Raw genomic sequence first — 16,826 nt, forward strand, 5'->3', positions numbered from 1 at the left:
ATTCCATTTTCATTCATGTCTAACCATTTGTAGGTTATCCCATGGGGATTCTTTCGTTTATATTATTTAAAATTGCTGTTGAATCAAAATCTTAGTTCAAGAATCGTTCCAAACATTGATTTAAAGTTGAACGAAATTTATGCAAGAATTATCTTGAAAACAATGAAAGGTAGCATTCAGATCATTTTATGCAGCTTAAGAATTTAAATCAAAATATGATATTTTAAGTTTTAAGCCGAAAAACTGAAAAACTGGAGAAATATTCATTATATAAACCGATAATAAAACTCCGATCATCAAAAAAAGAAAAGAAATTAATTTTAATAGAACTTCCAATAAAAGGGTTTTCAATTGAAATTAAAGGCTCTTAAGAGGAGTAGAAATAAAGTCTTATAATAACTCAAACTTTATTTGATTAGAAATTACTCTCAAGAATAAATAAATAAAAAAGGGAAAAAAATCAAAATAAATAGTCATATCAAGCATTAGGATGACAGATATTGATACAAATGAATAACTAAATCCTAAATAATTAAAAATCGTACTATAGCCTCCTCCCACCCTAGACGTAAATATTGTGAGGTCTATTGTGTTATTTGTCCTTTACTGAAAACACAATATATTGTAGACATATTTTTTAATTATAGCAATGGAAATTAAAAGCTACTGTCTTGAAAAAAATGAAAAATATAGATCTTAAATTTCTGAGATCTTCGGGAAGTGACACTATTATGCATGATACATTAAGTGTATTTCCATTACTTCTTTCCATTCATCTTGCTTGACGCCTTGAAAAAACTAAAGCATACTGTTGTGTGCTTTAAATGATGCAATAGATTTTAGAATGCTTACGGTTACGGAAGGGTGGAAGAACAGTGGCCAAACTCCTGTTTGTAATAATTTAAGTTCGTTTTAAGTTTGATTTGTGGATTTTTTTTAATTTTTACTCGTTCACAATTTAATTATTCGTTTATATCAGTATCTGCAATATTTATGTTTAATTTGATTATTCATTTTTATTTCTGTGGACAGTTTAGTTACTGTTTTTCGAAAAAGTTCTTTAACGGGAAGTTTTTTTTTAATTCACTCAAAATAATGACTTTAATTTGTCTCCTTCCATTATGACCTAAATATAAAATTTATGAAAAGTATATTATTTCCTCTTTTAGCAACAAAATAGAAGGTAAAAAGAGAAAAGTTAAACTTACACTACCATATCTTTTATAACATATAAATAATGAGGCCAATTGAGGAACGCATTTGAAAATGCCTGTCTTGCCGTTTTTGTGAAACAAGACTCTCTTTCATTTTGGGCATAATTTGCGTATTTATTTTTGGTCAAATATCTTTGGTCAAATATCTTTGGTCATATCTTTGGTATATCTTTGGTCAAATAGGGAGAAAAGAAATTGATGAGTTAAAATTCTGGTGGACAAAAACTTGTGCTTTATTTATTCACATGACCAATATTGTCTCAATTAAGATAGAAACAAAAATGCAAAACTGACTCGAATAAAAGAAAAATATTATAATTAGAGGATCCACAAAAACTATTACTATCACTACTAATAACTCAGGGCAGCAATAAGCTGTATTAGGCCAGAACAGCTACGCACGCTCCTCTCCCACCCACATCTATTTAAAACCTCTTTACAGCTTCCCAAAAATTTTCAAATTCCATTAAATCCTTCTTTTCGACCTCGTCCCACCAAATTCAGTGACAAACTGCGCCACACTTCAGCCACACTTGACCACTGTAATCACTGTAGCTTTAATTATTATGATCTTGGTCTGCAGGCTTTTCTTCATATTAACTTTAAAAAACTTTTTCCACAAAATAAGTTTTTCAAAGAAAAGTAAAGAACTCCATTAAACAAAAAATGAGCAAAAATAAAATCAAATAATCTACCAAGTGTGGAACTACCACAAATCAGCATCGATAAATAAATGAAACCCAAAACGAACAGAAATTACAATAATTAACCGACTCAAACTCAAAACGGACAGAAATTAACATAAGTTGTGCGCAAAACCCCTATGGCTTCCCAAGGCCAGAACAAAATTTGCACTTTACTGAAAAAATATCAATATTTTTACTTTTATAACTTTAATAAATCAAATAATTAACATTTTGATTACTAAATATCAGTATATGTATATTAAACTGACAATGCACATTCATTTGTATTTTTTCAGTAAAGTGAAAATTTTGTTCTGACCTTGGGAAGGCATAGGGGTTTTGCGCACATTTGATTTTATTTTTGCTCATTTTTTGTTTAATGGAGTTCTTTACTTTTCTTTGAAAAATTTATTTTGTGGAAACAGTTTTTTTTTACTAATTCTGTTCGTTTTATATTGACATAGTCTTTTCAGGGAAAAAGAAAATAATACTTTAAATCTTTTCGTTTTTTAAGACTTTTTAGTTTGGCCTGCTATTTGTATGCTGGAGAAAAATTTTCAGAAAATTTTAACAACACACACCCTCTTAAAAATCTGGACACAGATAGTACTGTTTAATTTAGTTTCATAGCTCCTCTAGTTGACCTGAAATGGAAAACTTGATACCATCCGCAAAAAAAATCTGCTTACTTTCTTTGATAGCTTGGATACATTTACGCTATTTTGATTTGGTTAAATTTTAAGAGCAGAAATGGGAGGGTTGGCGTGGGAGGGTGGGCGTGGGAGGGTAGGAGTGGAAGAGGGATTAGTTGCCCTCAAATCACTTTCGACTATTAAAAAGGGCATCAGCCCTTTCTATTTTCAATCAAATGAGCCCTTTTCGAAGTTACCACGACAACTCCTTCGATACGAAGTGCCCTGGTCTAAACGACAACAACAACAAAAATAATACATTATACCCACTTCGATCTTTACTATAAAAATGTCAAGCCTTCCAATCACTTTCGACTATTAAAAAGGGCACTAGGCCTTTCGATTTCCAATCGAATGAGCCCTTTTGGAAATGTCAACGCTTTCTATAAATACCTTATATGCCCCCAGGGCATAAATTACAACCCTTACCCTAAGGTCTGTTAGGGTGGTTGTCATCCTCTAAGACCGAACTTCCAGAACTTTCAACTACGTTAAACAACATGGCTATCTCAAAATTTTGATTGGATGTGTTTGGGGAAATGGTGGGCGTGAATGGGGCGTTAGTCGCCTTCCAATCACTTTCGACTATTAAAAAGGGCACAAGTCACCCCAATTTCAAATTTAATGAGCGCTTTTCGAAGTTTCTACGACAACTTCTTCGATACGAAGTGCCCTGCTCTAAAGGAAAAAATCAATAAATAATACATTGTGCCAACATCGTTCTTATATGCCCCCGGGGCATAATTTAAAACCCTTTCCCTGAGAGTTGTGGGGGAGTGTCCTCCTCTTTACTTATTCCCCGTTTCTTGTCTCGTTCTCGAGTGTCCCCGTTCTTTACTTAGGCAGCGCGATCGTGCTGCCTATGATTTATACAACAACTTTCTATATAAACCTTATATGCCCCCAGGGCATAAATTACAACCCTTGCATTGAGGGCTCTGAGGGGGTTATCATCCTAAAAGACCTAATTTCCAGAACGTTCAACTACGCCGAAAGAAATGGATATCTCAAAATTTTGATTGCATGTGTTTTGGAAAATGGCGGGCGTGAGAGAGGCATTAGTCGCTATCCAATCACTTTCAATTATTAAAAAAGGCACTAGCCCTTTCAATTTCCATTTCAATGAGCCCTTTTGAAGTTTCTATGACAACGCTTTCAATAAAAACTTTATATGCCCCAGGGCATAACTTACAACCCTTGCCCTGAGGGCTGTGGGGGGAGTGGCTGTCATCCTTAAAGACCTAATTTTCAAAACTTTTAACTACGTTGAATAAAATGGCTATCTAAAAATTTTTATTGGATATGTTTGGGGAAAAGGTGGGCGTGAGAGGGGGTTTAGTTACCCAGAAATCACTTTCGACTATTAAAAAGGGTACTAGCCCTTTGAATTTCAAATCGAATAAGCCCTTTTTCAAGTTTCTACGACAAAGATTTCAATAAAAACCTTATATGCCCCCAGGGCATAACTTAAAACCCTTGCCCTGAGGGTTGTCAATTTTTCAAATCTCAAAATTTTTATTGGATGTATTTGGGGAATGATGGTCGTGGGGGGAGGGGGGGGCTAGTTGCCCTCCAATCACTTTCGACTATTAAAAAGGGCACTAGCCCTTTGAATTTCCAATCGAATGATATTTTTTTGAAGTTTCTACGACAACGCCTTCTTTAAAAACCTTATATGACCCCATGGTATAACTTAAAACCCTTGCCCTGAAGACTCTGGGGGAGTGTATTCCTCAAAAACATATTTTCTATCTGGAAATCAACTACGCTGAACGAAATGGCTATCTCAAAATTATGATTGGATGTGTTTGAGGAAATGATGGGCGTAGGGGGGGGGGGGCTACTTGCCCTCCAATCAATTTCGAATATTAAAAAGGGCACTAGCCCTTTGAATTTCCAATCGAATGAGCCTGTTTTTAAGTTTCTACGACAACTCCTTCTATAAAAACTTTATATTCCCCCAGGACATAACTTAAAACCCTTGCCCTGAGGTTTGTGGGGGATTGTCCTCCTCAAAAACATATTTTCTATCTGGAAATCAACTACGGTGAACAAAAGTCAAATCACTTTCGACTATTAAAAAGGGTACTATCCCTTTGTATTTCAAATCGAATGAGTCCCTGTTAAAGTGTCCACCATAAAGATTTCAATAAAAACCTTTTATGCCCCCAGGGCATAACTCATCGTCCTTGCTTTGAGAGTTGTGGGGGAGTGTCCTCCTCAAAAATATATTTTCTATCTGGAAGTCAACTACGCTGAATAAAATGGCTATCTCAAAATTTTTATTGGATGTATTTAGGGAATGATGGGCGTAGGGGGGGCTAGTTGCCCTCCAATCACTTTCGACTATAAAAAAGAGCACTAGACCTTTGAATTTCCAATCGAATGAGTTTTTTTTAAGTTTCTACGACAACGCCTTCTTTAAAAACCTTAAATGCCCTCAGGGCATAACTCAAAACTCTTGTCCTGAGGGCTGTGGGGGAGTGTCCTCCTCAAAAACATATTTTCTATCTGGAAATCAACTACTCTGAACAAAATGGCTATCTCAAAATTTTGATGAAATGTGTTTGAGGAAATGATGGGCGTAGGGGGGGGGGGGCTAGTTGCCCTCCAATTACTTACGACTACTAGAAAGGGGAATAGCTCTTTGAATTTCCTATCCAATGGTCCTTTTTTGAAGTTTCTGTAACAACCTACAAAAACTTTAAATGCCCCCAGGGCATAACTTAAAATCCGTACTCTGAGGGCTATGGGGAAGTGTCCTCCTCAAAAAAATATTTTCTACGCTGAACAAAATGACTATATCAAGATTTTGATTGGATGTATTTGGGGGAATGATGGGCGTGATGGGGGGGGGGGGCTAGGTGCCCTCCAATCACATTCGACTATTAAAAAGGGTACCAGCCCTTCGAATTTCCAATTGAATGAGCCTTTTCTTAAGTTTCTAAGACAACACCTTAAAGAAAAACCTTGTGTACCCCATGAGCGGAATTTAAAACACTAGCCTTGATGGTTTTGAAGGATGGTCCTCCTTAGCACCACATTTTATAGATGGAAATCAACTACGGCGAACAAATTGGATATCTCACACTTTTTTTGGTATGTCTGTGGGGTACTGAGGGGTTGGGGGGGGGGCTAGTTGCCCTCCAATCACTATCGACTATTAAAAAGGGCACTAACCCGTTGAATTTCCAATCGAATGAGCCTTTTTTGAAGTTTCTACGACAACGCCTTCTATAAAAACCTTATATACCCCCAGGGCACAACTTAAAACCCTTGCCATGAGGGTTTTGGGGGAGTTTCCTCCTCAAAAACATATTTTCTATCTGGAAATCAACTACGCTCAACAAAATGGCTATCTCAAAATTTTGATTGGATGTGTTTGGGTGAATGATGGGCGTGGGGGGGGGGGGGGGCAAGTTACCCTCCAATCACTTTCGACTATTAAAAGGGTGCTAGCCCTTTGAATTTCCAATCGAATGAGCTTGTTTTCAAGTTTCTACGACAACGCCTTCTATAAAAACCTTATATACACCCAGGGAATAACTTAAAACACTTGCCCTGAGGGTTGTGGGGGAGTGTCCTCCTCAAAAACATATTTTCTATCTTTAAATCAACTACGCTGAACAAAATGGTTATCTCAAAACTTTGATTGGATGTGTTTCGGGCAATGATGGGCGTGGGGGGGGGGGGGGGCTAGCTGCCCTCCAGTCACTTTCGACTATTAAAAAGGGTACTCGAACTCTCAATTTCCAATCGAATGATCCCCTTTTGAAGTTTCCATAACGACCCCTTCCATATATTGCGTCCTGTTGTAGAGGAAAAGAATAATACATAATACATTTGGCCAACGTTGTTCTTATATGCCCTAGGTTTATAGTTTTAAACCGTTATATCAAAGGTTGATGGGGAGTATGTAACTCAGAACCTTATTTTCTATCTGAAAATCAACAACGCTGAACAAAATGGCTATCTCAAAATTTTGGTTGGATGTGTTTGGTGGAATGAGGGGCGTGGGGGGGGGGGCTAGTTGCCCGCCAATCACTTTCGACTATTAAAAAGGGCACTAGCACATCCAATTTCCAATCGAATGAGCCCATTTTGAAGTTTCTACGACAACTCCTTCGATACAAAGTGCCCGGCCGAAAAAAAAAACACATTGTGCCCACACTGTTCTTTACTTTTTCCAAACTTTTTTTCAACTGTGAAAAAAAAACACCATGGGCTTGGTTATTCTACTTTTAAGATCTTTACTACAACCATCATCTTTACTAACACTACTACCTAGGTAAGTGAAGCTATCCACTTGATCGATCTTCTCGTTACCCAACATCAACTCTTCATCTTCACTTATTCTCAGTATAAGCGACTTAATCTTCTTGAAATTAATTATAGTCTATTAATAAAAGTCTATTCTTGTAGGACTGTCTCAACTTCTCTCTCAACACATTTATTGTTAATGACCTTGTTATTCGAATTGAGGTCCCGAGTGCAAGTCCAAGGTACTTGAGTGAAGCAGTGGCAGAAATTGAATCAGGGGAAACCTTAATTTTTGAATCGGGACGGTGATGAGAACCAAAAACGAGAAATTCAGTTATAGCAGAAGCGACGGACAGCCCGAGGCCAAACAACCCGATGTCTAACAACCCGGAATAAAGGCTGTTCACAGCAGCCTGCAGTGATTGCAAATTATCAGACAGCAGAAGAATGTCATCTGCGTATGAAAGGTGACTTGCGTCATTGGATGGCTCGATAAGAAAATGCGGTATTCTGCGGGTTGCGCAACCGATGGCATTGTTAAATATTGCAGGACTTAACACTGAGCCCTGTTTCGCTCCACGACGCAAAGAAATTCGGTTGCTATAAAGATTTTGCACGCGGACACGTATGGAAGAGTTTTGGTACCATTGCCACAGGGAGGCACAAATGAATGGGTTTACCCCACTCCTCAAAAGTGCTAAAACAACTTGGGAGTGTAGGATCGAATCAAATGCTTTAGAAATATTTATCGCACAAACATATAAAGGTTTTTTTCATTCTCTCATACCTCTCCACAATAGACACGAAAACTGCACGTGCATTCCCAACACCAAGACCAGTACGAAAACCAAACTGATGATCTCCATGGTCAAACCTATTTGAGATTTTTAAAAGAAGAATCTTTTCAAATAATTTTGCAATAGCTGAACAAGCTATAATTGGACAATAAGAGTCGCACTATTGAGGGCCTTTAATCTTTTTTGGTATAAACGTCACAATACCCTCGCATAGTGCAGTCGGTACGAATTGCTGCACAATACAAGCTTGGAAAAGTAGCGTCATATTCTCAACTAGTTTCGCGGTACCATAAATCAAATGTTCTGATTGGAGTCCGTCAGAACCAGGAGCTTTGCCTTTTTTTAAGGAGACGAATTAGCGTAAAAACTGACGATGGCGTGATAAAAACAAGATTTCGGCTATGATCTAGTTGAGAAAAATGGTGCAAGAGAATCTGCCGAAAAGTGGTGTCCAGTGGTGGGGGCCTATCAGAAAATAACGAGGAGAAGTGTTTTTCCCAGGAGGTTACATCACTAGGGTTAGAACGCGAAAATGACGATGAAGTGAACTTTAATACTTTGTTCCATAGTATCTGCGGATGATTTCGGATATCACGAGATAGAATAGATAATTGCCTTCTTTTCAAGAACTTTAAAGCTTTCCGGTACTCTCTTTTAGTCGATTTTCGGATCCTAAAAATTAAACCAGATCTGGGGCGATCACAATCCTCCCAGATCTTAAACCAAAACTTGTGACGGTTCTTTGCAAGTTGTAGCTCTGGGTTATCGCTTCAGCCCTTTTTCCGTGTGCCAATCCTAATTCTCTCAGATGGTACTGCCGCTGAGGCGGCTACTTTAAACGAATGAGCAATCTCAGTAAGATGACAATCTAAATCAAGGCTGCTGCCATTCAGCGTTGTAGAAAGGTGGTGAAAAGGAATTTTTATTTTAGACAGCATAGAATTCAAAACACTTAGATGTAGTGATATATCTACATTATCCCAATATATCTTCCAAAACCACTGACGCTGTTGACTGATTTGTGGAACAAAAAAGTTAATATAAAGATTTAAATGTAGATGGTCACCTGTTAACATATTATCAGAAACGTTAACAATGACGCTCTGGAGCTCCGGGATATTCGAGAGAACAAAATCAAGATCGGAAGTGGAACCAGAAAGGTGAACGTAAGAGAAAGATTTAGACTTTAATAGCAAAAATGTTTCGCTTGGCATTGAAGAAAGGAGCAACTGTGTAAAAGGTGCAGCAGCATCTTTGAGGTCTGAGTTGAAGTCACCACATATGACAAGCGATTTATTTGATGACTTAACTTTATGCTGTAATTTTGGCAGGGACGCCTAAGCTAAAGCATATTGTTGCCTAGATGTAGAATTTCGATAATTAGTTGGCATATAAACACATACATGAGGATAGAATAGAAGGCAACTCTGTTAACTCCTGATTCAATACGGAACCAGCTACTAACCTCAATTCCTGCCTTAACCACATAGATGTTATACTTTTACTTAGCACTAATCACTTATTTATATTTATCTGGCATACGATACGAAGGTCATAACCTTAGCGAAGGTTGGGACCTTCGCTAAGGATCCTCTATCGGCTGAATCAAACGCTTACTCGTAATCTATAACGCTAAGAACTAAAGGGGCCTGATGACTCAGGCACTTCTCAATGATTAATCTTAGAGTAAAAATTTGGTCGATACGTCTTCTCCCCTTACCACAACCATACTGTTTTTCTCTTAAAACATAATCTACAGCATCTCTAAGTCTCTAAAGTATCATCATACTAAGTAAATTGCTTCCAACAGAATGTCTCTATGTTTATCACACTCACTCTTATCACCTTTCTTGTAAAGGATTTTAATTGAAGTTTTCCTAAAATCACTAAGTACTTCTTTTTTTTTCAAAATTATATCAATTATGTTCAATAATCTATCTCTAACTTTACAGCCACTATATTTCAAACAAAATATTTACCGCACTATCAGCACCTGGGGCCTTATTATTGTTTTTAATCCTTTTAGTACTATCTCTTGTTCTTCCTTGCAAAATAAATCTTCCTCTACTTCCAAAGTATCTGAAATTTTTTCATTCTTTTTTGTTTCATTTCCTGTAACTGTATGACGGTTAAGCAAATTTTCAAACTGTTCTGTCCATCTCCCTTTAACTCTTTCCTTATCACTAATTAAGGTCCCAATCCCACATTTAACAGGGACAAGTCCAGATTCACTATTCTCCTTCAGTTTTTTTACATTTCAATACAACATTTTACTATTATGCCGTATGGCTACATCTTCCAGATTTTCAGCAATTTTACCTATGGCCTCCACTTCACACATCCTTAATTCATATTTTAATGCTTTCTCTACTTTCCTTACATTCCTCTTATTTTCATTTGATCTATCACTCCAATACTTCTTGCACAAGCCCCTTCTCTTCCTAAAATAATTACATCCATCTTTTACATAGTCTATTCAACTGTTTCTGGAAAGATTCTTTCAAATTCTCATCATTGAGTCTACCAGCGTCATAACTTGCCAGAACTCTTCTAAATTTCAGCCCTAGATTAACCCTAATCACTACTACATGGGTGATCTACAGCGCAGCGGTTAGTCACTAGCCTCTGGAGAAGAAGGATGGACGTTCAAACCACTCTGTAGTAAGGATAATGCAAGATCAACAAAATTATAATCATTATATCTTGAAATAGATACAATGACCATAATTTTGATCATTATAATGTTGATCATATTTCTTGATCATATATAATTTTGATCATATAATAATGATCATAATTATAAATAAATTTATAAGATCGGTCAAAATTATGACCAATCTTGAAATCAATATTTTGAAATTCTGTACGTCCTGCTTTTTCTACTATGCAGAATACCAAATCTTCATGTCTGTCCGCCATTTAAACTTATATGGTTTGAATAATTTTTTTGTGCAAGTTTAATATGAACTTCTAGCATCATTTTAATGTCCTCAAACTTACTCATTTTTTTAAGTCTGTTCTTTCTTTTTGTTCTGATAGATCCAATGGTGTTTTACCTTTGTCATTTTTAATATCAGGTCGTACGTAAGTGTAATATAGAAGATAACCCTGGTCTATTTGAAGACCGAATGTAGAAAAAGTGTTCGGCTTTTTATTTGCAGGAACAGAGAGAGAGAAAGATAGAGAGAACTTACTTGTATTTGTCCATTCTGTAGCTGAAATCCTTGAACCGAGCATCCACAGCACTGACCCAATTCTGGATGAGACCAGCATGAGCATGACCCTTTTCTACCAAACTGTCGGCTAGCTGGATTAATAGCTTTACCTTTTCCCTTGTTTCCTGTAACAACAATTTTCTTTAGGCATTAAAATTTTTAGGGGTAGTCAAGTAAGAGGGATATCCTTTAGGGGGAAATGAGACGTACTTGTTAAAACAGCACAAAAAGTAAACAGAAGGCAATTTTTACGAAATTTATGGGAAGGCAATTAAGGGCCTACGAGCTAAAGAAAGAATATATAAAATATAGGGCTTTAGGGCTTTTTACTCCTCCCCCTGTGCTTCCTCCCTCAAGTTCTTAACTGTAATGATTTTTGCAATAAACTCTCATATTTTCCAAACATTTTTTCTTTTAATTTACCTTTCATGAAATCATATTTTTACACATATACATACATATATATATATATATATATATATATATATATATATATATATATATATATATATATATATATATATATATATATATATATATATATATATATATATATATATATATATATATATATTTAGTTTATAATAGCGCTCAGGGTTACAAGTTTATTTCCCAAAATTTCACAATTTATGCGTGAATTCTCGATTTTTAATTGAAAGCCCACCGGAGAGAAACACAGACACTTGATTTTACATATTTAAAGAAAAAATAACAAAGACGTGCTGAAAACTACAAGAACTCTACAGAACGCATGAAGCATTGGCACCACTGGGGAGAGGAGATCATATTCTGAAAAATACCTTTTCTATGTATCTCAAATTACAATACGCTGAAAAACGATCCCCGCCTAAAATTTCGAAAAATACCTTTATTTTGTATCTTCATTAAAAAACGCCATAAAAAATCCTTACCCCCCCCCCCCAATCTAAATTATGGTGAACTGGTACCACTGACAGGAAGATGTCTATTCGCCTAGCGTAGAGAAAATCCTAGACGCTATTAGATTTAATATGACCCTCTCAGTCATCTTTGTGGAATACTTTCTGGAATATCCATAGTGAATTTGCAAATTTCCAATGCCTGCCTTGACGCTTTTTTTGTGTCCCATAGTTCTCAAGAAGTTCCTTCGATTCACTAAATTCTGTACCTCTCACATTGAAAGTAAAGTGTTTTTGTACTTGACTTGATGAATAAGCTTCTTGGGTTATAATGTTTGACGCATCCTTTCCGTAGCGGAGCTCGGACTGCGGTTTTACTGTTTGCGCTCATTGACTCTACTACATAATGCAAACTGAGAATGATTACTGATTGAACAAAAGGGATATCACAAAAATACTACATAATTTTTTTTCTTGTTTTTCAGTTAAATAAATAAAAAATAAAATATAAAAATTACCAAATAATTTATTTTATCATTAGTAATAACAGGCTTTTGGAAAGCAAGCTTATTTATTTGTTGTCCTATAAAATTTTACTTGTGTTGTTAAAACCCTATTTCGGTTGCAGACTACCACAAACCACAACCAATTTACTTTTTCTTTGCGTGGCCGAACTAGAGGTAATAGAAATCAAAACTACAGGTTTTACGAGTTTTTACTGGATTTTTCTACTACTATCATCTCACCACAGCACCATGCAGCCAGAGGCCAACACAGCTATGCACGCTCCTCTTCCATCCAAATCTACTTAAAGCCTCCCTCTTTACACCCTCTCAGGAAGGTCCCATTTCCCATAAATATTTCTTTATGACACCATCCCACCCCGACCGCGGACAACCTGCTTTCCGTTTAGCCCTTGACGGTCGGCCAGAAAAGACAATCTTCGGCAATCTATCATCCCTCATCCGCAGAACGGACCCTAGCCATCTCAACCTTTCTCTCATTATAGCCCTAGAAAGCGGGATTGAACCACACTTTTCGTACAGCCTACTGTTTGAAATACGACGAGTCAGCCGGGTACCCAGAATAATCCGTAGGCAATTTCTCTGATTAACATCTAGCAAATCTTCATCCGCTTTTCGGAGCGTCCATGCTTCAGAGCCATATTTGACCACTGTCATCACTGTAGCTTCCAATATTCTAGTCTTGGTTAGCAGACTTGTCTTGTTTTTCTTCCAAACTTTTGTCAACTGTGAAAAAAACACCCTAAGCCTGCTTTTAACATTTTCACTGCTCCCACCGTCTTTACTAATAATACAAAGTAAGTGAAGCTTACCTGATCAATCTTTTCGCTACCCAACGTCATCTTTTCATCTTCGCTTATTCCGAGCCTTAGCGACTTAGTCTTATTAACATTTATTTTCAAACCTATTCTAGCACCCTGAACTCGCAAAACCTCTAAAAGTCCACTCATTTACTTGAAAAATATAGTAATATTTGGTAGTTAAGTGTTATAGCGACCACACCAAAGAAGTAACGTTAGGTTATTCCTGATGAAATATACCGAAATACATGAAAATATAATACTTTAGTAGCAAAATTATGGAAAATACAACAGAGAATTATGGAAAGCATGCTGCTCAAAACGCATTACATTAAATACCTAACCTAACCAACTCTATATATTAAACATTTAATTAAAATATACCTTTATAGCAGTTTATCTCACTGAGACGCCAACATTGTCAAGCTCATTATTGTTGCTTTATCCTTATAGGAGTTATTGCTAATTTGGCTTGCCACTGACAGATTTTTTCCCCAACGCCCCCCCCCCACCTCCTCCATCTCTACCTATATGTCTTCCCTCTGTCATATGAAGTAATTATGCGTTAACAAATGTGCCTAGAGAATTTATTTAGCATTATGAGTAAAGAACTTACTGTAAAAAGGTGTAATCTACACCCTTACGTTTTGGGCACCACAAGTTGTTTTCAGGCAAAAGAAAGTTAGAAAGAAGAAAAATAATACCTTTGCAGATATTCTGAAATTCATATGATCTCTAAGCATTCCTTCTGTTTCTTCTTTGGTGTTAACGACGGCAAAACCGGAAACACCGGATCTTGAAAGGTGCGCTTCACCGGCTGTCCTCAACCAATCGAGAGTTTGACGAGCTGAACGTTCAAATAATACAAATTGCTGGCAATGATCCAAACGACGTTTACGGTTTGCCCAATATTCAAGCACACGGTTTTCCTGAGATCGTAATTTTTCAAGAATAGCTGAAAAAGGTTGAAAAGTGATTTCTAGCAAGGCTATTATAAATCTTTAGTGTAAGACGGCAATTTCATGATCCCCCATGACTGTGCACGACAAGAGGCTGTAGGAAGCCGGAGTGTTACGCTGGAGCTCAGACTCCTCAAACGGCGCGGCATCGCTGAGTTTATTTATTGGAATATCTTTTAAAAGCACAATTTTAAACCAAATCTTACTAGGGGAGTGAGGATATCTTCGATCGATACTAACACTAAAACTAAGAGTTTGACAAACATGTAGGGAAGAGAAATATTCCCCATCACTCCTCACTGAAATTCCAACACATTCCACGATATTTTAGAAATTGAACTAAATAGAAATACAATTAGTCCACTTTTTTTGGAGATTCCGGCAATCCTTTTCTCCCACCCCCTCTATCTCTTGAAAAAGCCTCTAAATGCTCGTGTTTGGGCGTAATGGTGCGTTTATTTAGACTAGTTTCTTGACAAGCATTATTAATTTAGAAAATATAAATATGGCCTTAGCACAAAGGCTGTTCAACAATGTTTTTGGGAAGACGACCCTTCGAAGATCCAGTCCAATTAACCGTGCATTCTCATCCCATCTCTGGTAACAGCTTCAAGCTTGCATGAAAATTGATTAGTTTTCGTTTCTCTTGTTAAAAATTGTGGTTACGCCCAAGATAAAATACTTAAGCCTAAACGAAATACCAACTTTATAGAGTTGCAAAAAATTAAGCTGGTTTTCCAGGTATCAGTCGACCCAATACCAGTGACTAATTAGTTTTATAGTAAATCTGGCCTGGAGAGGAGGCCATGATGAAGGAAAACCTACTCTAATTATATTTTCAGTAAATTTATCTATTTTTAAGCCATACTGATTAAGTTTTATTTTGCTCAAAAGAAGAGTACTGGCACATCTTGTCCAGTTAAAATGACATCAATCGGTCAATTCAAGGACTTAAGCAATATTAATAAACATAGTAATAAAATAGTCCTTTCCAAGGCTCCATGACCAGTGAATACAGCAGTACATTTTCATTCAGGTTTTTTTTTTTTCCAAAGAATTATTTTCAGGGATGGTGTTAGAATGCATAAGACTGACACATTATGTCTCAATAAAAATTTAACACATACGTCAAAACCTGTGGTTTTCAATCCCCTACTGCAGCGGTCGCCAACCTGTGGTCCATGGACCACCGGTGGTCCATGAAAATGTTTAGGTGGTCCAGGAAGAAAAGAGACCACTATTAAACAATGTCCCTTTTTTCGTATTTCATGGACATAAGAAAAAACAAAGGAAACTTATCATAGATTAAAAATTTTAAAATTACGTTTGTTATTATATTGCTGTACTGCAAATGAAAAAGGTAATAAAAATTGACATTTTGTTGACACATTTAACAACTTCTGCTGCTGTACATTCTTGAACCAACATACATCTATGTCAGGATGTATTTAACAATTTCTACTGTTGAACATTCTTGAATCAGCATACATCTATGACAGGAGGCATTTGTGTTTGACTTGCTATTTCTACGAACAAGTTTTGTTCTGTTTTAATTTCCAATCCAGCCTCCAGTATTAGTGCAATTCCCGTGGGAACTATAAGTTCCTGATTTTCTGGATTGTTCTTTTTTTTCCAGATTCAAATAAAATAGCCAACAGACCCATAAAGAGTGATAAAAGCCAAGTGAATATTATGGAATTCTTTTGAAAAAGTAAAGATAAAATAAGTGATGAAAATAATAATAATGGTGAGCTAATCAGTTAACTAGTTAATTAGTTAATTAGACCTACCAGAGCATCCATAGTGCTCGTTAAACATACGAGGAGAAAAAAGAACGCGAAAAACACGTAGCCTAAAAATACGTAACCTAAACTAACCTAACTATACGTAACCTAAACTAAGAAAAATACGTAACCTAAACTAACCTAACCTAACCAAAATACCAACTAAATATTTAATTAAAATATAGCTACAATGTATTTTTCCACCGAACCGAATTGTCTGTTATTAACCTAAAAAAAAAATTGATAAAAAATATCAAAAAAATATGATCCAGACTGCCTGAAACTTGGATTTCTTCAAGAACCTGGTAGTGAGCAGAACCTAATACCTCTTTGTGTTATTTGTCATGAAGGTTTGTCTAACGATGCCATGAAATTGTCAAAATTCAAAATTCACTTGCAATCAAAACACTCAGATTTAGTTGACAAACCACTTGAATGTTTTCAAAGAGCGCATGGAGGTGTGAAAAAGCAAATAAGGCTTTAAAAAATATTATTATTGAAGATAAATCCCTATTAATTGCTTTCTACTTGATAGCACTCCAAATTACACAGAATAAAAAACCATATACGATAGAAAAGACCTAATCAAAGCTTGCACGTTACAAGCTGGTGAAGCTGTTTTGGGAAAACATGCTATTCAAAGACTGAAGTTAACTCCTATGTCTGCTAACACTGTTAAGCGCAGAATCGAAGAAATGGCTGAAGATATTGAAAATCAAGCTGTAAAAATGGTAAAAATGCACCATTTTATTCAATTAAACCTGATGAATCTACAGACTTCATTAACAAAGCACTTCTTGTTTTTTAAGGGTAGATTTTCAAGAACTACAAGAAGAACTTCTTTGCTCATTGAATTTGCCGGGCAGAGCAACTAGCTTCGAGAGCTTTAAAGTAATTGACAGTTATTTCCTGAAGCACGAAATTGAGTGGAAAAATGTATTGGCATTTGTACAGACGGGTCTGCAAACATGACTGGACATTGCTCAGGAATTGTTGCAAGAATAAAAAATGATGGTC

General features: G+C 36.2%; 1 protein-coding gene across 2 annotated transcripts in view; it reads right to left on the bottom strand.

Moving 5' to 3' along the window:
* Positions 1-16,826, bottom strand: part of trio (trio Rho guanine nucleotide exchange factor) — a 456,894-nt gene that overhangs the window by 321,903 nt on the left and 118,165 nt on the right. For both annotated transcript variants that reach the window (XM_089089484.1, XM_089089483.1), the window contains exons 20-21: positions 13,771-14,021; positions 10,844-10,989 (exon numbers count right to left, since the gene is read on the bottom strand). In XM_089089484.1, the coding sequence (XP_088945610.1) occupies positions 10,844-10,989; positions 13,771-14,021 (397 nt within the window). The remainder of the gene's footprint in view (positions 1-10,843; positions 10,990-13,770; positions 14,022-16,826) is intronic.

The sequence above is a fragment of the Artemia sp. Qi Xiang Cuo genome, chromosome 5 (assembly GCF_049724085.1).
Source record: "Artemia sp. Qi Xiang Cuo chromosome 5, ASM4972408v1, whole genome shotgun sequence".
NCBI classification, from domain to species: Eukaryota; Metazoa; Arthropoda; class Branchiopoda; order Anostraca; family Artemiidae; genus Artemia; species Artemia sp. Qi Xiang Cuo.